At 38.8% G+C, this 23,886-nt stretch overlaps 2 protein-coding genes across 3 annotated transcripts; both read right to left on the reverse strand.

Moving 5' to 3' along the window:
• Nucleotides 1-1,112: 1,112 nt before the first annotated feature.
• Nucleotides 1,113-7,754, reverse strand: kti12 (KTI12 chromatin associated homolog). Its single transcript, XM_047383634.1, has 10 exons — nt 7,505-7,754; nt 6,248-6,299; nt 6,107-6,159; nt 5,969-6,024; nt 5,807-5,886; nt 5,562-5,721; nt 5,398-5,460; nt 3,797-3,865; nt 3,145-3,254; nt 1,113-1,297 (listed from the first exon to the last, which is right to left on the reverse strand). Exons 1-10 carry the CDS (start codon nt 7,653-7,655, stop codon nt 1,246-1,248), a joined length of 846 nt encoding a protein of 281 aa, XP_047239590.1. The 5' UTR covers nt 7,656-7,754; the 3' UTR covers nt 1,113-1,245.
• Nucleotides 7,755-9,355: 1,601 nt separating this feature from the next.
• On the reverse strand, nt 9,356-22,734 carry znf592 (zinc finger protein 592). Of its 2 annotated transcripts, none has more exons than XM_047383626.1 (9): nt 22,499-22,734; nt 19,923-22,105; nt 18,926-19,104; nt 18,670-18,843; nt 18,430-18,589; nt 17,890-18,150; nt 13,914-14,026; nt 13,675-13,816; nt 9,356-12,428 (listed from the first exon to the last, which is right to left on the reverse strand). In XM_047383626.1, exons 2-9 carry the CDS (start codon nt 22,083-22,085, stop codon nt 11,949-11,951), a joined length of 3,672 nt encoding a protein of 1,223 aa, XP_047239582.1. In that variant the 5' UTR covers nt 22,086-22,105; nt 22,499-22,734; the 3' UTR covers nt 9,356-11,948. The 2 variants fall into 2 exon arrangements, with proteins under 2 accessions (XP_047239582.1, XP_047239574.1); XM_047383618.1 differs by having other exon boundaries at nt 18,926-19,107.
• Nucleotides 22,735-23,886: the final 1,152 nt, after the last annotated feature.

Below are 23,886 nucleotides of genomic sequence, written 5' to 3' on the forward strand. Positions count from 1 at the left end.
GGAAACCCACCAACGTGGGCCATGCTGTTCAGTTCATCCTGTTTTGTTGGGAGGAATGTGCCGCATTCCTCCAAGCTGATACGGAGGAATGATCAAAAATGACTTGAATTATTCGGTAAAGTGTGCTGTCCTGTTTGTTGATCATGTTCAAGTGTGGCTGTTTCATAATGAATCAAGATCCATCAACAGTAATAAAATGATCTGTTAGACAGATTTTTATGGCATCAATAAAAACACTCTAGATCTGACTTGCATTTACACCACATTAAACCTTCTAATCTGAAGATCTTTGTTTTGTGAGTCTTATGAACGTGTGGAGGGGTTTTGTTAATCTCACCAAGGTATGTTTTGGCACACATTGAGCTCTTGTGGGGAGAAAAGCTTCTGTTTCTTGTTTTTTTTGGGACAGAGAGCAAAGTCCCTTTTGTTGCTCTCCATTATATAAACCCGGATCTTATCTTGATTAGCAGCAGCAACATCCAACAGAAAGATGCATAACATTAGCGAGCTCTCATTGAGGTCCCCTTACTTCAGGGCATCGGACAATGTCCTGCAGCCCCTCTGGGACCATTTGCTTTTTCATCATCTGTCTCTTGTCTCGTCTCCTTTTTTCCCTGTCATCCTTGCCTTCTCCAGCTACTTTTTCTTCAGTTTGCCTTTTGCTGTGCTGGACCTCTTGGGGGAAAGGGTCCCTTTATTCCACAAGTACAAGATCCAACCAGAGAGGCGGCCAACGCTGGGAATGATGGTCAAGAGCTTCATGACATCTCTGTATAACCACATTTTTTTTGTTTTACCAGCTGTCATAGTTGGCATGTTCATACTGCCAACACCAGCCCTGCCGCGGGATGCTCCCACGTTATATCAGGTGTTCACAGAAGGACTGGCTGTTCTGCTCCTATTTGACACCCAGTACTTCATCTGGCACTTTGTGCACCACAAGAACGTACAGCTTTACCGATGGGTGCATGCAGTTCACCACGAATACATGGCACCGTTCTCCTGGTCCACAGAGCAGCTCAGCATTCCAGAACTGATGACCGTGGGCTTCTGGAGCAACCTGGACCCAATTCTTTTAAAATGTCACCCCCTGAGCACATGGTGCATAACAGTTTTCAGCATCTGGATGTCCGTGGAGGACCACATAGGGTACGACCTGCCCTGGACCCTGAACCGCCTGGTGCCTTTTGGTCTGCTGGGGGGCGCCCCTGCCCACGACATGCACCACCAGAAGCCGAGCAGCAACTATGCTCCCTTCTTCAGCCACTGGGATCGGATCTTTGGCACTGCTGTCACCCTGAAGAAGAAAAATACTGATTAACATAAAAGGATAAGCAACGCAATTCTGTAAATACTACCTGTTTTATAAATACCCGTTGTCTTATTAAATCTGTTTATTTTGCTACTATATTTCTTGCATTTTTGGTCATTTTTTTCCCAATGCATTAAACTTGTAAAAAGTTTTTAAATGTGCTTAACCTTTTGTTCAATAAACACTTACTTAAAAAACAGAGTGCTTGTACATTACAGAAGAAATTGAAATTGGTTCTGTTTCTTGATTTTGGCATTGTTGTCACACAAAGACACACACTCTCTGACGAAACGTTTCTCAGGTAGATTTTGCCTATGAATCCCATTAATGAGCAAAATGTTACACAAGGAAATTGTTTAAAATAAAAATTTATGTGGTGCCACGTATATTTACATCTGGAAAAGTGTAAAAAGCCTTAAAATAAAACCATCTTTTACTGCTCTAGCATAATCATAGTGAAAAATGTAGAAAAATCAAACTTTTGATTTGGAGTACATTCATTAAGGGAGAAAAATCTATTTTTTAAAGTTTTTAACAAACTCACCGACCAATAATTACAGCTTCCTCTGTTGTTCATCACGGATCATCTTCCATATCTAACAGAGAGGTGCTTTCCCACATCTTCTTTTGTTTGTTGCTTAAAGCCCTGAAGTTAATCTAATAAAAGCACACGGCCCCATTTAAAGTCCCAGAAGAGTACAGCAAGCTTCACATTTCCAGGTGTGATGGCAGGATAGAAAAGCTTAGATCCAGGGATCACTCCAAACCAGTTGGCATGCAGAACACGGGTTTAGAGATTTTATTTCTACCTCCTTCACATCCTCTTGTACATCCGCACTGTACATGCTATTAAGATAAACCTGAGAATCACAGTCATGAATTACTAATTAGAAGTTTGTAGAAACTCTGATCGCCGAAGTGTAACTCAGAAAAATGGTTCAATTTCAATACCATTGACGAGATTGTGAGGTGCACATATAATTGTGCTTCTGGTGAATGTTTTTTTTTTTTTTTACATTCAACCAACTTAATCAAATTCTATTTTTACATTTATTTTTCACATAAATATTAATCTCTATATGCAAATTGGTAGATTTAAAGTACATAAACAAGAAAACCATAAAACCTCAAATGGTAAAAAGATTTCAACACAATTATTATTTTTTTTTATTTTGATCATCAACCAATAGCACAAAATATGCCAAAGCAGCTCATCCTGCTCTATTTAGTTTAAGATTTTTTTATTCAGATTCGAGAAACAAAACTATTTTATTGGACTTTGCTTTTGGCCTTGATAGCTGGCATGTTTTTATGTTCTAGAAGTGATCGTTAAAATCATTAGCTTCACAGCATTGTTGCCTAGATCACATGACTTGGGCATTTTTGCTATAAGACTAACGAAATGGTCAATTTTTGTCATTCCTTATTTTTCCCTCAACTTTAAACTAAAGTCAAACTTAAAACAAGCAAGCATGATGGAGTTCTGTACAGATTTACAGTAGTTGAACTAGATTAAATCTCATATTTAAACATGTTCCTGTTGTGTACTGCCCCACAATTGTCTCATGTGTTCATTGACCACGTGATTGTATTAATGTGTGTTATTTAATGTTGCTTTTTACCTTCCAGGGGTAGCAGATCGCCCATGTAACTAAATTTAGCACATTTATTTCAACACAAGTTTTTTGTTTCCTATTTTAAATAAAAAAGATGAAGATTGATACAAAAAACAAACTTAAACATATATTTGTCAAGGAGCATAAAAAAAACACAGCTTTTTGATGTAATGTAATTTAATTTAATGAAGACCCTTATTTAAATACTGAACAAACATGTTGGAAATCTGGCCCGTGTTCTCCGTCGGGTGCATCTTGCTGTAACAGATGAACTGGCGCCGTAGTTTCCTCAGCTCTGCCATGTTGACGATCCTGGTCAGCTCCACGTTTTGTTTTAGGTTAAGGTCATAAGGTTTTTTAGAGCCAGACAGGAAATTTGTGTTTCTAAAGCATCTAAATGAAAGCTTTAAGCCACACAACAAAATGTTACCGACTTAATGTGGAACTTAAATTATGCACCCGTCGTCGAAGGCAAACCAACACAGAGCTTTTAGATGAGCTCCTGCTTGGATGAATATGTTCAAAGGAGAAAAACTAATCAAAGTATTCGCTTCTGAGAAAGGGCGTCGCAGGGAGGCCACCAGGAGTTTCCACAGTTCACGTTTATCAGCATTTTATTACAAATGAGACCTTTACCTTTGCTTGCTGCTCTCACCTTCAGTTCAGGATTGTTTATGGGGATCTTTGATGATGAGGCCTTTATCGCCCATCAGCAAGCAAATGCGACTTCCTTCATCAGAGATGAGAAAAATAAATTAACCCGACAGTCATCAACGTTGGACTTTTAAGCTTACCTGGAACTGTAACATCAGAAAAGACAGAAAATCAAAATGAAAAGATCATTCTTGGTTTGAAAAGTAAAGGATATCTTTTCTGTAGCTCCTGGAACTGAGATAAGGTCCCCGGGAACACTCGTCTTCTGGGCGTTAAAAATTGCCTGAAAGATTTTTATTGCCTTTATTAAACAATATATTCGGTAGATAAAGACTGATACATATGATAAGAGTCTAAAAGTAAGTGGAACAACCAGAAAAACAGCAATCAGCAAATTATGCAAAAAGCTACTTTTCTGGGATGTACTGTGAAGGTTTTTATTTATTTATTTATTATGTAACAGCAATTAAAAATTAAAATGAGTACATCCAGAGCTAGAGAAATGATTGTCTCTATTAATTCTGTTTGGTTCTGTATGTCTGCTAATCAGTCTCAGACATCAAGTTCATAGTTAGCACACTAATTTGCTGCTTTTGAAGAACAGAAACATAATTATAAATTCTCATATTTACAATCTGCAAAGATATGTTTCTAACTGTCCATGCAATTAGTCATCTCCCACTGTAAATAAAGCTCAAATCTTCTGTTAACTTAAATAAACAGGTATCCTGTATATAAAAACAACATTCAGATCCAGCCACCTAAGTTGAATATCGGTTTTAAAGGGCTCAATGTAGAAAACACTGATAAAATCAGCTAACCAAAGTAGAAATATGTTTAACGATGATTGTGTCAGAGATACAAATTGAAACAATCAGAATAGGCAATTCTGTCTTATTATTGCTGAAAAATGTTCTTGTAATACACTGTAGATGGTGGGGATAATGAAAAACTGTTTTTTTCATTTAATCGTTAGTTCTTGTGTGTGTCTACTTCCTGTAACTGCTGTTCTTAAGCTGCATATTTGGTAACTGGTACATTTTATTGTTTTAATATTTATGTTTGTGGGGCTCTAACTGTAGGCAGTGATGAATGTATGGCCAAATAAAGTAATGATTTTTAAAATACCATTACAGTAACAAATACCACAAATTATTAGAATAGAATTTCTAGTTAATGCTCCTCTAGGACATGTCACGAAGGTCTTAATGAATATAAATCTGGCAAATTTAACAAATGTCCTTCTACTTTGAAGTGACTTTAATTCGGTTTCAGTGTAACCGCTGTGAAATAATGTCTTTAGAAAAGCAGGCGGTAATCCCATATAGAGTGATCAGACCTCCTTTTGCAACACAACACATAAGTATATTTCTGCTAAGTTTGTTAAAGTTACACCTTTTCTTAATATTCCTTAATATTCTGAATTGACATTGTATGAATTCTAAAGTGTAATGGCTGTGGCAGAATCATCAGCTATAGTTTTATTGGTGAAAGCCATGGATTTTTATTTTCACAAACCTCTCTCTCTCTGCCGAACAAGATGTCAGTCGGTGTTATCAAACGCAGCAACATTCTTTGCTTTTTTGTTTATATCTGTTTTGTTTTGCCACTAAATAAATGGCCCGCTTAATTTAAATAAAGTGAATAATTGATCAGTTTAAAAAAAATACAAAATAAGCACTTGACAGAAATTGACAGAAAACCCAACATTTTTCACATGTTGGGTTTTAAATACTGGCTTCAGACATTTAACTCAGAAGATAATTTTAGCAAAAACCCCCAAAAATAAACAAACAAACATACAGAGGGACGCACCATTAAAACATCCTGTGTGATTTTGTCCAACTCATACAGGAAGTTTGTTGAGGAGAGGGGTTGCTGTGGGCAAAACAAGAAGAAAATCACTCTGTTCCTCTCAGATAAACATTTGGCATTTCACACATTTCTGCACACGATATGGCTTCTGTGAATTTCCTTACGCTCTGTGTAGACTGGTTCGGTGGGGGGGCTTTTCTTTTAAAAAGCGCATCAGAAATGGCTTCAAGAGGAAGGATGTCGTCTTTTAGGACTGTGAAGAGAGGGCTGTCCCATCTGTTTCTGGAGTCTGGTGCTTCAAACCTCTGAACTAATGCTTCAAAGCTTCAAAAGCAAGTAAAATTACACTTTAATAGAACACATTAACCATCACAGTGATTCTAATTCAGTGCAGAAACCTCTCACTCACATGTTCTGGCTGTATTGCTCTGCAGCTTCTCTGTTTTTGTTCCACGATGAGCTGTCCTCACCTGACGTCAAACAGTGAACCTTCATCAACAGACACCAAAGATTTTAGTCACACCCACTTTTGTCATTATGATCCAAAGTGTTTTTTCCCATGCATGCTTACCAGGCAGTGTGGTGTCTGTGCATGCTTCGTAAGGCAGAACAGTTCATAGCGGTAACCTGTGAGATATGTTAATAATGAAGTTACGCCACAGTGCTTTAAACAATAATTAGCACAACGAACGTAACTGTTGATAAGTACCTTTTATGTAATTTAATGAGTCCAAGATTACAATGTTGTCCTTGTTGACCTTCCTAGAAAAACAAATAGTTTGTAAAAAGATGATTTTTTTTTATGTCTAATTGTAACAACCTGGGTGTGGTAGTGAGGAGATGAACTTACCTCTCTACTTCAGCTTTTAGAGATGCTCTGGCATCTTTCTCCTGTTGGGAATCTGCAACCAATCGGAACGTTTAGCCCATAACAACGATAAAACACACCAACCACATAAAACACACCAACCACATAAAACACACCAACCACATAAAACACACCAACCCCACCCACTGCAGTCATTAGACACAGTTTGTGTTTGTGATCTCATGAGATGTTCTTCAAAATGGAGCTGTGGCCTAGTAGCTGCTGTGACAGAACCAGCAAAACCTGCGTTTCTGTCGTGTAAAGACAAAATTCTCCAAATGTAATGGCTAAAAGAATTCAATAAATAAAACAAAAAAATTGGCAAATTACAGAAAGAAATCTAAAACAGCTAAGAATAACTCCACACAAAAAACTTGTCACATGTTGCTGCCTCAGGGAATGTGCATGTTTTTCTGTTTTGTTCGTTACATTTTCAAAGTATAATGTACATTTTAGCAGACTAGCATATTAAAAAAAAGATTTTAAAAAATCTGATTTAACATGAAGCACATGAACAGGTAAGGGTACGAAAAATGCCAATCGGAGCTGAAAAAGTATGCCGGAAATTGATCGTTTTTGTGATTTATTACAGCGGCTGTGCATGAAGCCCTTAGGATTAGCGCGGTTTGGCAACAAAACCTAAAGGATAATATGTATTCCCACCTAAGAATGTTACTAATAAATTAATTTGTGAATCAGATTTATGGTCAAATACTGAATATATTTATTAAACTGCTACTATATAACAAACGTCACATTACAGAACCGTAATGAAGCTGGGTGGTGGATTAAAATTGTATTTATTTTTTATTTATTCTATGTTATTTCAGAAGTATCATGTATGCGTTCCTTGCAGTTTATGCTGCATAGCTTATACTTTTATTGTAAGGACAAAGGACTCTGGGCTAATTAATTAACACAGGATAGCAAGTTAGAAATATTATATCACACCCATGTCTGCATTCATCATAATTAACTGTAAGGTTTTAGATCACGTGTTTCATCAGTTTCTCACCAGCTGAGACGCGATTATATTTAAAAACCCGCTCAAGTATTAACATGCCACAGCATCCTGGTACTCGAATAAAACACGCTGAGGTCGCTAATAATTAAACGGAGTGGGATAAAGCCAAAGTATGAAGCTAATACCGTTTAAGACGATTTCAGCGGGTCGGAAAGTTCTGAGAAAACGAACAGCGCCGAACAATAGTGAATGGCAACGAAGCTAGCCGAACTTGCCTGCGTAAACACGGTTTCTATCAACGCCCAGAGCTCCGTCTCCAACAGTGTGAACCTGACGGTCGGTGGTATCTTCAAAATGCGCCTTCAGCTCTTCTGCCCTCCGTGTTTTCCCACTACACGGGTACCCACACATTACTATTAGAGGCATAACTGGTGCTGGTTAGTTACAAGGTGACCAGCACGATGCTGCTGCTCAGCGCTTTCACCCGGATGTGATAAGCAGGCAAGCCAACAGGGGGCGCCAAAGCACAGACCCGTCATTCAAGCGCAAAATAAAAACACTTGAATAAAACACACGCTACATATATATTTTTTTGTTGTTGCTCTTTTTATTGAAACGAGAGAAATCTACAATATGTTACAAACCAGAGAGGTATATTTTGATTAACAAACACCAAGACGAATAAAACACAATAAATATCACAAGGAACAAATTACTGCTTATATCACAGGCATTTTTTTGTTGTTGAAAATAATAAATCTCTGATCTTCATTAGTTGGTGCTACAGAGGTTGACTTTCTTCAAGCTGGATCTCCTCTCTCTCTACATAAAAACAAAAATATACCATGAGATGAAATGATTAAAAGAAAAATATTAATCACAGTAATAAAAGAACAGTAATAGTAATAATAGTCCTAATAATTTTAAGCAAATAAAACTAAATGGGAAAATAACAGCAATATAAAATAACAGATTTACTAACAAAAAATGTGAATCATAGTAAAATAACCAAAATAAAGTAATATAATTATAGAAACGTAGTATGATTACACCAAAACAAATTCCTTGTATGTCCAAAAACGTACTTGGCAATAAAGCTTTTCTGATTCTGATTCTAATAGTAGTAATACTATATTTTTATCTAAATATTATAAAAACAATAATACTGGTAATTGTAAAAAAAAAAATGAAGACAAAAAAACAAGAAATATTAGAAATAAAAATATTACTAAATAATTATAAAAATAACCAAAAATATTATATAGACGAGAACTATAGTGATGGCAATAGTATTAGCAGTAGTTAAATATTTCCAATAAAAAATAAATTACAAAATGTTAATAAAACTAAATAAAACAATTATAGTAATTTAAATAATGCAATAAATGATCAGTAAATAATAAAAGTAGAAAAAAGATTGAACTAACATGTCCAGAGTGTGTTTTCTTGTTTTTTGTGCGCCTCTCCACATCTTGGTGATCAGTGCCTGTACATCTTCCGGTCTGGCCACAGGACTCACATCTCTGCCTTCAGATGGAGCGTTTATATTTTCAAAAACGGTCTCCAGTGAGGAGCCATCCACACTTTTCTTTCCCATGAAATGCCCTAAATTAACAAAAATAAATAAAAAACAAAGACTCCTCATTAAAACTGCCAAACCTCTGTTTGAAAAAAATTATTTTTTACAGCAATATGAAAATGTCTTACCTGTTGCCCAAAGATTTCCCCTGGGATTCACTTTGAGCTTGGAAATTTTGTTTTTAAGTTCAGTTAAATCAAGCATTTCGGAAGCTGTCATCACGATATACGAGATAAGGATGAGAGACGACAAAAATCCTCCTCCGTAGATCTTTTTCATGCTGCTTCTCCCTTTACTTTCAAGGTTAATTAAAATCTGTGCAGCTCTCCTAATACGAGAACAGCTTTTTATACCGAGATAGGCTGGGCTTGATTTTCTAATAGCATGAGGTCATCCTCCAGTGTTTGTTGCTTATTGGTCGCACTGGGTTCATTTAGGTGACTTGTGTGAAGTGTGACCTCATTGCAAAGGCATTAGCTGTCACTTTTAAATACCAGCATCACCTAAGAAAAATATTTAATGCTACAGAAACAAGACGGAGCAGATGTTTCATTAAATGCACCTGTTTATTTGCAAGTACTTCATGTAACAGCAAGGCACACAGGCCACTGCATGCTGAACAGATGTAATGGCTTAGAGGATGCTGTGAATCCAGGATTCATTTATTACTTAATGTACACATTTATTTTCTATACAAGTTCTTTTTGTACACTGTATCAAAAGTAAAAATGTGTTTTACTGAATGTTATAAAAAGGTACAGTGTGAACAGGTAACCCTTCCCACCTACTAGCAGATAAACTGCTACACTGTGACTTCATGCACTTTATTGGAAAGGTTAACTTGTTTATCAAGTCAATATGACCATTAAACCTAAATATTTCCAAAAATAATTTATAAAATTCAACAACATAGGTGAATACAAGTTTTATAAAAGAATTGCTTACATTGCACTGAGATTAACTTCAACCTCTCAAAGTTTCTGAACATTTAACCATCGCTGCCATTTCCTGTGGAGGTAGGAACCGTCATGTGAACAACACAAAACAAGAAGTACTGCTGCACAAATCAGAACCTACAGACAACAAACATCCTTCATAAACGCAGGTCCATGAGTTATTTTACCCCTAAAATATTTCTGCATTCAATCGCACCCCCAGGTTGGGATTTATAAAACAGTATCCTAGATGTTGCACCCGAGTTCACTCTCACATCCTCTCAGGATTATCCAAAACCATGTACCCTGAATTGAAACAAGACTGACATTTGTTTGCTGGAAAAAAATACACTTCTGGTGATTTGAGGTATTTTCAATACTGCTGCACCAAAACTAACATGCAAAAACAAAAAGCCAAATTTGATTTAAACATGTTTGATTAACAGGGAATCACAAACATTTGAAAAGAGGAAGTGCACCGATCAGGCTTTGTCTGGCCAATACCAACCTGGCGATTCAGATTTTTTTTTTTTTTTTTTAGGAACTATACCATAAAAAGGAAAAGATGACCTGCAGGTTCTCCGATAGTGTTTAGCAGTTTTGAACCGATCATAAATTGAAGGAAGTACAAGATTATCCTCATTAACGTGTGTAGATAAGGAATGCATCTGTCCCTCCCCTTTACATAATTTTACTGAACTTAAACACATGAATCAAAATGCATACAACTGGTTGATACATTTATGGCGCAAAATATAAGACATTCTCAGCTTTGACACATATAATGAATCGAGGGGAAAAAAGGTAGATATTTTGGATATTTGCCCTGCCGATCACAAATCAGAATTGCTAAAGGTAAAACTGGCCTTTCCCATATCTGTTTGACTGATTGGTGCATTTTTTACTTGAAAATGCTGTTATTCATTATGTTCAGGGCCTAACTTTTATAGGCTCTCTTTTACACGTGTATGTGGTCTTAAAGCATTGTTCTTCCTTCTTTATTTACAAGAAATGTGTGAGTACTACAATTAAAGTACTTTTAAACTATGTTTTGCAATGAAGTGATACAATAAATACAAATATCTTACTTGCATGTGGCATTTAAAACTAAATATCAGATAACTATATAATCATTGACTGTGTTGGTGAAAATTCAGTACTTCCCCATTAAACCATCAATACTTGACTTTTAAGCAAACATATTCCTGAGCATCCTGTTGAGATGGGCTTTGAAAATACATTAAGATGGGTGCAGTTTTAGGTGAAAAGTACAATTTACATTATAACTAATATACAAGGTAAATTTAATTCAGTGAAAAATGACAATACTGTTCTCTTTAAAAATATGGATTTGCTTAATACACCACCGTTTTAAAATGACAAAAAAAAAACAAGCAAACAAAAAGGCCCCAAATGTTTATCTCCCATCCATTAAAATAATTTAATTCTTGTGAGCCAAATTTATACTTCAGCATCAGATCAGTAAAAGGATGGATCCACTTCTAGCATTCAACAGAAAGGCATTCAAGTGGACAGATGGAGAAGGCAGCCTGTTACAGGTTTACCATAAAGAAAACAACAAATAAACTCATGCACACTTAACCCTCTGGTCAATTTAGTTACCAATTAACTTAACCTTCTTCTTTTAGGGACTGAGGGAAGGATATGAACCACCCCAAATGTGCAGTCTCAACACAAAGGCATGCTGTCATACACAAACTTTTCTCCACCTCAATCTGTAGTTCAGGTTGATTTCAGCAACAACTGATTTTGAATGTGGGTTTTTAAGGATTTCGCAAGCAAATCAATCTTGAATAAAGATTCTACACAGACAAGAAATGCAGCAAAGGAGACGATGTGCAAAACCAGAGCTGTTAAAAGCTCAAAATAAACAGCCAAACTGGTGAGCAAACTGATTTGGTCACAGCCTGTTACATTTTATGCTCTCGATCCACATGGGGGGTTAATTACGAGCAATGCAGCGATCCACGTAAACACACACCACCTGGACCAATAGCAGTTGTTAGCATGGGTTGCTACGACATGGAGTTATTTTTCAGGACAGGTGCACGTCAAGCTAAAGGGAAGGTACAGAGCGCAGGTCCTGCGTCAAGCTGACGCTGAAGCATAAATTTGGCTCGACTCCATAAAAAAAAAAAAAAGTACAACTAAATGCGGCATTTTCTGGGACAAATGAAACCCTCGCTAATGGGGCGAAGCTGCATCTGTCTGAGAGAGAGTGTTTAGTTTTAAATGACTGTCCATAGTGTTTGTGGAGTGAGGATTTTCTGGCTCTTCATCCAGCAAGGGTTTAAAGTCATTCACCTGATCAGCCGCGGCTGATCTAACCAACCTGCTGTTCCTATCTGTTTTACCAACATGTCTTTTCTCCTCTTCTTCATAATCATCTTCCTTGGGATCTTTCACTTTGTGCACAATAAAAAGATGTCTATTAAGAGAAAACACAGATGTGAAACACAGGCCACAGCGAAGGCACTGAGGAGTGTTGTCATCTGTTTTATGCTGAGGTATATGCTGCTGGAACTCTGTACTGTCGTCTGTGATGAAACCGCACTTTGAGCAGCGGAGCTGAGTTTTAAGACGTTTAGCTGAATGAGCGTCAAGATCGATGCGATCCGGGCTATCGGCCCGTGTGTCCCCAACAGGTGACGCTGATATTATCACCTGAAGACAATCACAAATACAACCTTTTAAAACAGTCATCACTAAAATCTGTTACATGATAATACTGGCCAACAGGAACCAATCACGGTGCTTAAAAGGTTTTTGTCTCGTTACAAATTTCTTTTGTTTTTGATTTTTTTTTTTATGTTTGAGAACATAAAAAAAATGTAAAGCCAGAAAAAAATAATCTGAGTAAATATAAAAAGCAGTTTTCAAACAATGGATCTACTAAGGGAAGAAACAGCAATCTAAACCAACATGGTTCTCTGTAAATCATGAGTTTACTGTGATACGTTTATTCACATTTAATTTCTGGTACAATTTCCCTGGCCTCACTTAATCAAAATTATCCATAAATAGTGGAACAGAAGCTGTATGACATTAAATAGGCTAAAAGATCGTAAAAAATGATCAAAATAAATCCAAGAACAGATGAAAAACAAAGTCACTGACACCTTGAAGAGTAAAAAGGGTCCGAAAAACATTTTGAGGCTTCAGGACTTCAGTGAACCACACAGAGAGCCGGAACGCAGAAATAAAGAAAAACGTGTGGCCAAAATTACTCCAAAAGTGAGTCAACGACTCATTCAAGAAGTCTCAAAAGAAACCAGAACAACATCTAAAGCACTGCAGGCCTCACATCCATCACATAGGGTCAGCATTCATGCTTCAACAATAGGAAAGCTGGGGCAGCTTTGGAACCTGGATTATTTGCAAAAAATGATGGAACCATGAATTCTGCTCTTATCACCAATTACAAAAGGTGAATGTGCATCAGTTCATGGCCTTGGGACAATGACCCAAAGCACATCAGCATAAAAAAAATTTAAGAATCAAAAGAATCAGAATCAGCTTTAATTGCCAAGTTTGATCTGGGCGCTCTGACTGGTTATCAGAGATATTCTGGAGAAAGAAACTGTCTCTGTGGGGACTGGTTTTTGCTCTGTGCCGCCAACCTGAAGTTAAATATCAAAACAGTTTGTGTCCAGAATGTGTGGGATCTGCAGAGATGCTAGCTGCCCTTTTCCTGATCCTAGACCTGTACAAGTTAATAGGTTTAGGGGGCAACCACTTCTCCGAATCAGGTCATAATAATAACTGAAATAAATAATTAATGAAATCATAATTCAAAAGCATTTACTCAGGTTCTCTTTGTCTGGTATTCAAGTATTCTTAATAAAACTTGTATCTGTAAGCAAAAAAAAAAACCCCAGCAGAAATCTCTGATTCACGGCACTATACCTACCTTGCCCAAAGGGTTTTTGAATTCTTTGATGGACGTTTTGGGCATCTGGCTAAGATCCGGGTTTTTAATTCCATGCATAAGACTAATGTGGTTCTTCAACATCACACCTGTTGTGAATGTCGTCTTCGGGTCCGTGCAGTACCTACGGAATAGGGACCGTAGTGCTGTAAACATTTTGCTAAAAGCAACAAACCAGACCACAGAGATTCACTTAAACCTGATTAATTGTTTTAACTTACCAACAAGAATAAATTCTTCTTTTACCATCATGCTCACTGCGAATATGTCTCCTCAGACTGGTGGCAGAGTTGAAGGACTGCTCACAGTGGCGACAGGGATATTTCCTCATTGACTGAAGTACAAAGATCAAACATAGTTCTAATGAGACAAGCTTGCAAAACTGCATCAATTCACCCAAATTGCAAAACTTAGACAGACGTCAACTTTCTTACACACGATTTGTTGGTTGATGTAATATATTCATTATAACAACAACAATGCGTGGACTGCCTGTCAGCAGGCTTAAAGAAGGCTACCACATTTTGCTTCACTTACAAGAAAGACAAAGTTGGCAGTTTGAAAATGCTGCCGGTCACAAACAAAATAAATAAAAATCGCAGACAGTCATGGTGTATAAACTAAAGGAGAGCCACCCAGAACACTTTTAAAAGTTACGCTGCTTTACAAATACAGTTGGCAAACTAAGAGCGGTGCATCTATTAAACAGTCTGATTAATTAACCAGTTAATATCTACTTGTTACACTGCCTTCTGTTTGTACTTGGAACTTCGATGTTTCAAAGTCCCACTAAATACAATTTTATTAAAAAACACCTCCTGAAGTCGGAAGTCGCAGGAATAAAATCTATTTATACTTTGGCATTTCGTGGCTAAATAAAGCCATTGGACAGACACATACAGTTACGGAGAATACCGTATACTGTCATCGGCTAGCGTTGCCAATAGCATGAAGCAACTCCACAACTAGAAAAATGCTACAAGTTTTCCAACTTGCAACTAGAACACGTTCACTCGATTCGCACATCGTTCCCAGATCTGCACTCCAAATCCAACACAGATTTTTTCTTCCAACTACTGATTATTAAAACAACAATAACTATTTGGAACAGATAACATCATTATAACAATACGCAGTATGAATAATTGCTGATTTACTGTTTTAAATGAGAGCAAGTAGATCGTGTTATGCCTTATTATTTTCAATTTTTGGGTAAATACTGTAAGAAATAGCTTTTATCATACCATTCATCTCTAAAGCAAGACCTTCTCAAGGCAAATCAGATCACAATCTTATTTTTCTCTGCACGAAATATAAGCCCCTTGTTCAGAGGCAACCTGTGAGAAGATGGTCACAGGAAGCTGAAGAAGCCCTGCGAGGTTGGATTGAAGCTACAGACTGGGGGATGCATAACTGAGTGTGTAGCTGACTATATAAACTTCTGTGTGGATAACACCATCCCCATCAGAACGGTTAGATGCTTCCCCAGTAACCGACCCTTGATCACAAGTGACCTGAAGGACCTGCTTAACAAGAAAAAAAAAAGCCTACAGAAAGGGAGATGGAAATGTTGAGGAACATACAGAAGAAACTTAACGTCAAGATAAGGAGGTGTATAAAAAAGAAGCTGCAGCAAAACAATTTCAGAGATGTTGGTCAGGGATAAGGAAGATCACAGGTTTCAAGGAGAAGGACGATCGGATGGATGTCTGGACAGAGCCAATGAACTAAACATATTCTTCAATAGGTTCAGTTCAGAAACAAGCTCAGCATCCTCCTCTCAAGAAGTCAAGTCAGGTGAAGATGCAACTGGAGAGACTGAACCGGAATAAGACTGCAGGTCCAGATCATGTCAGCCCTAGAATCCTAAAGGCCTGTGCAGAGCAGCTCTGTGGGATTTTCCAGCACCTCTTCAACCTCAGCGTGGCCCAGAAGACCTCCTGTCTTGTTCCGGTACCAAAGAAAACTCGCCCATCATTCCTCAATGACTATAGAGCTGTTGCTCTGACATGCAACACCATGAAGGTCCTAGAGACTCCTGTTGGCCCACCTGAGTAAGCAAACAGTAAACCATCAGGACCCCCTTCAGTTTGCTTATCGCTGTGGAGTTGGAGTTGAAGATGCCATCATACACCTGCTTCAACAAACCCACTGTCATCTGGACAAAGCCAGTAGCACTGTGAGGATCATGTTCTTTGATTTCTCCAGTGCATTTAATACAATCCAACCTGATTTGCTTTGTCAGAAACTCCAGAAGACTCAGGTGGAGGCCTCAACAATCTCCTGGATCAAAGACTACATGACAAACAGACCACAGTTTGTGAGACTGAAGGATTGTGAGTCTAACCAGGTGGTCAGCAGCACAGGAGCACCACAGGGGACTGTACTCTCACCATTCCTTTTTACTCTGTACACTTCAGACTTCCAGTACAAGACAGACTCCTGTCATCTGCAGAAATACTCGGATGATTCTGCAGTCGTGGGGTGGATCAGAGATGGACAAGAAGCTGAGTACAGGAAGAAGGTGGACCGCTTTGTGGCATGGTGTGGAAACAATCATCTAATTTTGAACGTGACTAAAACAAAGGAGATGATTCTAGATTTCAAGAGAAACAGGAATGGGTCAGACACTATTTTCATCATGGGAGAAGAGGTGGAGGTGGTGGAGGGATAACTGTGCGGCAAACTAACGATGTTGTAGAGGACTGCACTGGGTTAACTCGGTGAATTTCGACTGTCAGACGCGTGCTTCAAATACTCTCCAGGTCGCTTCTTGTATGTTGCAACCATCAATTTCTTCCACTTTAACTGCCATACTTCTCTTTACAGGACTGACACATACTGACCAGGCTAAACAATACAACGAAGTCATGTCACGGTCAACAGAAATTACGACCACCACCGGCGCACCCACTTCCTCATACATACAAAACCAGCATGCCAGTATGGCTCCCATTCATACCTTAGTGACAGTCACACCCACCTCGACACACCCACCGCCCAAGTGTCAAAGCCGTGTGCTCCTGCCACATAAATAATTACTTATTTCAATCATATGGCTCTTACAAGGAGTATAAATACCTCGGGGTTCACCTGGACAACAGACTGGAGTAGAGATGCAACTGTGAAGCCATCTACAAGAAGGGACAGAGCAGACTGTACTTTTTGAGGAAGCTTAGGTCCTTTGGTGTTTGCAGCAAGATGCTGCATATCTTCTATCAGTATGTTGTGGAAAGTGTGATCTCTTCTACCATCATCTGCTGGGGTAGCAGCATCAGAGCCAGGGACTTAAAAAAGCTCAACAAGCTGATAAAAAAGGCTGGCTCTGTTCTGGGGACTCCTCTGGAACCTCTGGAGATCATTGTGGAAAGAAGGATTCTTCATAAAATGAAGAACATTATGGAGAACCCTGAGCATCCTCTTCATGAGACTGTCCTACAACAACAGAGTGTCTTTAGTCAGAAGCTTCTTCAGATCTACTGTAAGACGGACCACTACAGGAGATCCTTCCTGCCCACAGCCATCAGCATCTACAACTCTTTGAAGAAACCTGCATAATATGAGCTACAACAACAATTAATTTACCATTGGGATGAATAAAGTATTTTGAATTTGAATTGAATAAGAATCTAATTCCAGCCCTTACTAATTCAGCTGTAAAGACTAAGCTGAGGCCAGCAAACAAATTGTGAACAGCTGTCACCAGGTTGCAGACAAATCAGATCTTTAGGTCAAAATGTCTCCACACATGAGAACTGGGAATCATTCAACCCAAAATCTCATTAATATATATCTGAGGGCAATAAAATAGCATATTTACAAATATGTATTTCACTATATCTCACAAAGACACAAATCATGAACGTGAAGGTTGTAAATACTGAGTCTAGAAAGAGAGACAACATTAAACCATCCAAACACAGCATAAAAAGCTCTTACATTTGCACAGCCCTCTAACATGCTCATTAAGTGGTGTGGTAATAATTCTGGCATTTTCTATAATTAGGGATAAAAGGGTCAAAAGCTATAATCAAAGTCCATTGAAAGTAGCATATAATCTCCCCTGGTATTGTGATTTCACTCGAGGAATCAGCCCTCAGGATGTAACCCGAGTCACACCGCAGCTCATCACGCTGTCTAAATATCCTAAGACAGACTAGCATTTAGTGGAAACATTTGGGATTTTTGGACATCTACCTTTCCATGGCTGTTCCTTATGTGAGAAACGTAGGACTCTCGTTCAGCAAACCACTGTAGACACTCGCCGCATGTCCAGCCCCTAGGCCTAACGCGAGGTTTGGCGTCCTGCTCCGGCTTTTTTCTTGGACTATTGGTGTGTTTGCGAGCGATGAGACTCTTCTCCTGCTGGGCAGGATGAGACTCTGGGCATCTATCCATCCCTTGTTTTTCTTTAGTGTCTTTTTCTGTCTCTGCTGTCATGTTTCCCACATGCACACCCTGCCGAATGACAAGCATAAGGGACAGAAGAAAGTACTTACAGAAGGTAAAGACACCATACCTTATACTTTACGACGCATTAAGGTAAAAAAAAATTTGTAACAAGATGCTTGAATAGAATTAGTACTGTGGCACTACAAACAATTACGTTTTTCCCATCCTTCGTGTAACTTATACTATTTAAAAAGTGTATAATTTTGCAAGTTAAAAAACAACTTAATGGAGGGAAATTATTGCAAACTTAAAAACAATAATAATAAGCAATACGTTGGGGCTAACCTTGAAGTGCTGCATTAACAGCCGCTTTTTTGGAAAAACCGAGTTGCATTCTGGACACTTAAACACACACGTAACTCGCTTGTTGGCGTTTTCATGAAAATGTTGAAAAAACTGGTGTTTTTTCTTGAAAACTGCCTTGCAGGAACACTTAAAAACCAACCTGCAAAAATTCAAAAGAATATGCACTGTGATAACAAGCTTCAAATGAAACGTACGGCCGATCATTTGCCGCTTACTTACTGGGGCGTTTGTTTGCTAGATCTGTGTTTGTTTTTTAAATGTACTTCACAGCCCTCAGGGGTCTTGAAGGCAACTGGACAGACGGAGCATTTGTAAAAGACCTCACGGTGTTTCTCCTCAATGTGAGTCTTCTGTCCTTGAAGGGTTCGGAAAACCATATCGCAGTGAAGACATCTGGAAGAAAATATAAAACACACTATTAATAACACCTTGCTGTGTATTTGCAAGACCTGTTTTAATTCTTTAGCCTACTTACTTGTACCAAGCCTTGCGGGCATAATGCAGACAGTTTTCCTTGACATGCTTCTGTATGTCAGCAGAACGACTCAGGGCACCGCACTCGGGACAGCAGTAGGGGGACTTGTGGGCATGGAGGCGTTGGTGAGCTCTGAAGCTGCACTTGTTGGGTAACAACATTGAGCACACTTTACAAATCTGCTGCCATGAAAGACAAAGACAAGGGAAAAGGATCAGAAAACTTTAAATAAAAAGTGTAAACCTAAAGAATGGGTACAGCAACGTGATGGTATAGGTTGGTTTATAATTTACATTTCTTCTATTACCAAACATCCTAATAACCTGTGTGTGATGCACACAGGAGGTCTAAATCTCTGCTGCAGACGTAAAAAAAAGTTGTTCAAATACTGCTGTGCACTGTTGGTCAGCTGGCTGAAAGAAGGCTATCACGCTTTTCAAGAAACAGACATTCATCTGGAAATATTTCAGGTCCTGGAAACCACAAACAGTGATGGTGTTTAATCCAAATGGGCACCACCCGTCATCCTTATTAAAGGTGATGCTGTTTTAAAAGTAAAATTAGCAAAGAATGAGCTCCAGACTGGAGGCTGTAACCAAGCAGATGGCCCGGTTAATTAATCAGCAAATATGGGTTTGGTATACATGTGTAATAAAATGGTCAAAATATTACATCAAGTGCAGTAAAGTTGAAAACTATTGCTAAAGTAAACAGATTTGTATTCCTAATCTTAATATCAAAATACCAATAAATATTTGGTAAAGATTTATACCTGTAATAATCAATGTTGGATTAAACTGTCAATGGTAGGGATAATTGTGGCTTTCGGTTTTAAATAAAAGCACTAACATCCTTTTATCTGTTTGGAATGAACTTTTACTTCTAAACTTCACTTTCGAAACTTGATCGCAGTATTGCTTCATTTTTCCTTGATTTTATTGACACTAACAAGGATGCAAAGCACTTTCTCTAACATTTTTATAGCCCATTTACTCACCAGCCCTTCCACATCTTCTGACATCTTCTGGTAATGACTTGCAAGCGCTTTATAGTCTGGCAAATGCTTGTTGCACTCCAGACACCGGAGCCTGTGGCGAATTACATTGTCTGGATATAAGGGCATGACAGGTTCATTTATTGGTGGGAGTAATGAAGAGGCGTGTGGGCCTGTATTCACCGGCTCAGTGCTCAGAGGTACAAACATCTGCTCCTCTGATATAGGTTTAAGATGGAGCTGTGTACACTGCATTACACTACCGTTGTTTTTATGCTCCCGTGCATGTGCCAACAGGGCGCACTTGTTAAAGAAAACCAGGGTCTTCGAGCAGTGTGTACATCCTACTTCGATCTGGACGCTCCTCCTGTTGTAATGGAACGCCAGACTCCTCTCGACGCCAAAGGAGTCCCCACACTCGAGGCAGCAATATCCGTGAGGGGGAAGCTTGATGTTGCACTCTGGAGGGGGGTTCAGGTTAGGCACATATACAGGCACTGGGTTGGCACTAGTTAAAAGGCTGTTTAAGGTTCCTGCAGCTGTGTTCCAAACAGATGACCGGGGCATAGGGTTGGCTGTTTTGACCTGATGCACTAGAGGGACAGTGCTGCATACTACAGAGGAGAGTATGTGTTGACCCTGTTGATGGGAGGAGGGACGGGCAGCTACTGAAGCAGCAACACTGTGAGGGACCAGGTTTAGACTTGCTAAGTGCATTGCTTTTGGAAGGAAGTTTGTGTTAGATGTGTGACCTGTTGTACATGGCGCTCTCTTTGGTTTCTGCACATTGTGTGCAACAGATCGCTTGATAGCACGACTGCTGCTGGGGACTGCAGTCCTAAAACGTCTTGGGTTTTCCTCAGATCTTCTGGGCATTTTCGGTGAAGATGTGCATGCTGGGTTACTTCCAGGACTACAGTCAGCAGCTTGAGACTGACGAGGGGACACATTGCAGTAGGAGTCTTCACTGATCATACTCTGCGATGGCGAGGATTCATAAGCAGAATGAATATCATCTGTTTCTGAGTCCGGCAGCACACTGGTGACTGTGCGTTTAATCTGACCAGAAGTAGTTTTAATAGTCTTAATTCTGACCCTGGGTATAGCTGGGGATGACATTGATGCCACTGCAGGGGATGTTTTTCCACTGCTGTCACTACAGATGCTTACAGGACTATCAGAGGGTTTCATTAACCGTTTTACTGCCTCAGCTGGACTTCTGGGGCTTCTAGGGGATACGGGTGCCATGTTACTAGCTTTGACACAATCCCTGTGCAATACTGATGACTGTTTAGAATAAGTTTGCTCACTGGGATCCTTTTTAATATTTGGAGCAACTGGAGGCTCATAAGACGAGGGCACTTTCGACGTCTCAGATTTGGCAGATGAATAAGAGGCAGTCACATCCACTGTGTTTTGGGATTTGGATTCTGTCTCTATAAAGTTTTGATCAGTGCCTAAAGAGGGAAATGAACAACCTGCTCTAGTGGTTTTCTTTGCGTCACTGCTGACATAGATATCAGTGAGATCATTGCTTCTGCCATTTTCTTGTGTGTTCTTGGGAGACGCATCGAACAAGAAAAGATCTGAATTTTGTTCCCTGTCTGGAACTAAAGGTTCCACCAAAACCTGAGCTTCTGGAAAACAAGGTCCCTCTTGTTTTGAAGCCTTCCGGTCTTGGCTACACAACGTGTCTGTTTCAGGACTGGAGACAGGACTAAAATGGGAAAGTGATGGAGAAAATACTGACGTTTCATCAGGTTTCTGGTGAAGAGGAGTTTCTCTGGGAAACTCTCTTGAGCCCTCCCCATTCAAACCAGCCTGAAATGAATTAGAAAGACTTGGGTTGGTTGGCTCCACAAGCGTAACGCAGGTTTCCTGTCCCTTGAATCCATTCTGTAACACTGGTGCTGGATGAAGCCGATCACTGAAACCTTCCAGTGATTCTTGGCGACTTGTGTTTTTTACTATTACACTAACAAGAGAAATATCTGCCGCAGTGGCAGCCGGGTTACTGAGTAAGCTGTCATCCAGACAGTGTTTTAGCTGGTTATCTATCTCCTCATGGGTTCCCTGGATGTGATCCTTAGAATCCAATCCAGTGGCATCTGGGATGTCAAAAGCTGCAAGAAGATCATCAAAATCTGGGGTTTTCATGTCACCCATGTCTGTGCATTCTCATAAACCTATAAAACACATAAATTATAGGCGTTAAACTACAAGACAAAAACTATTCCATTTGAACTTTATTCTCAGCATATTCCACTTCAATATTAAAACTTTTTTGAAGGTTAAAAACACCCTCAGTGCTAATGTTAGCATTAGCTACTAAGCTAAGCCGTCTAGCTAAGTTATCTTTAAATGCATGATGCATTGCGCAAAATACACGTCCTAAAACATTTAACAATGTCAACTAAACGAAGACATAAATGCACAAACTGGTCGAGGTGAGTTGGCTTACATAGTATCTAGCTAAAACGTATCATAACCAAGCTAGCTAGCCAGAAACACCATGCTAATACGAAAACAATTAAGCTAAGCAGTTAAATATTTCACTTATTTATGCAAATCACGTTTACCATCTGATCTTCGTGTACCCAACGACCTAGAATGCTGTTATATAGCCATTTAAATATAGGTACAACGTTCACAATGCTTTAGGGAATCATAGCTAAGCTATGCTAGACGCCGCTAACGTCAAGTTGGTTTTCCTTTTTCCGTTTTGGGTGATTCAAGCCCTCATCGCTGTCTTACAGGCCAAAAGAGGAACTGACTGCCACAGGAAATTATTGTTTTAAAAGACGAGATGGCCGGGTAAACAATTACATTCTTCCTTCCCCTCAAGCGCTAAAATACAAGATTATAGTTCTACGTAGGTACGGGTAAACAAATGTAAGACGTGGATGGAAACAACCTTCAGGTGACCCTGGTTTAATAAGTTCTTCAACTTCCAGTGCTTAACCAAGGAAATGGCATCCTACTCATATATTCTGCTGGCCAAAAGAAGCTTTGAAATGTAATATGATCAACCCAAAATGTGGGTTTTACACATTAAGTACGTGATTTTCCCCTTTATTTAGCCTTACTATAAAATTATTTTCAATACCGAGACTACAGTACCTTCCTAAAAAAGGTTATAAAACGGCTGTCATCTTTGAAGCAATATATATATATATATATATATATATATATATATATATATATATATATATATATATATATATATATATATGATATTTAATTTAATTCAATTGGATGGATAAAGGGAAAATTAATGTGCATGAAGTATATAACCAAAGTTTTAGGTGAATGGTGTAAAATGTCCCCAGGTTCTTTCTCACATATTGTTCCCTCTCATTTTCAATGTTATTTAAAATTCATAAGACATTTATTGGAAAACTTCCAAACATAAATTAAACTGTTATCATTACCTGAGCAAGTATTAGAAATGTATTCCTTCAGTAACAAGCGGAATACTTCTCATTACTGTCTGAGTGGGTGGAAGGACTTGTCTCTCTGGGTTGTGAGTCAGTCTCTGTGTTAAACAGAGGAGTTTTAGTATCTGTGTCTTGTTTAGAAGTGATAGAAGGATGGAGCTGGAGATTAATAGGTAGACTAGGGCCTTGTCTGCAGTATTCCTAGTGCTGCCCTGGCCAGTCTCAGTGAAGAAAGAGTTGTGCCACAAATCAAAGCTCCCAATTTAAGGATCTGTTTAATTTCTGATCCTCACCTACAGTAAAGATATATAAATTAAGACTGAAATGACATCCTGGATACAAATGGCTGAAATCAGCTTCCTCTATAGTGTGGCTGGACTCAGCCTTAAAGAAATAGTGGAACCTCTGTCATTCGGAGGGCTCGACGTAGAGCCGTTCCATCTGCTAATCAAAAGGTGTCACCTCTGGTGATTCGGGGATCAGATCAGAATGTCTCCTGTGAAGCTCCCTTTAGAGGTATTTCAGGCATG

The sequence above is a fragment of the Girardinichthys multiradiatus genome, chromosome 2, assembly GCF_021462225.1.
Source record: "Girardinichthys multiradiatus isolate DD_20200921_A chromosome 2, DD_fGirMul_XY1, whole genome shotgun sequence".
NCBI classification, from domain to species: domain Eukaryota; kingdom Metazoa; phylum Chordata; class Actinopteri; order Cyprinodontiformes; family Goodeidae; genus Girardinichthys; species Girardinichthys multiradiatus.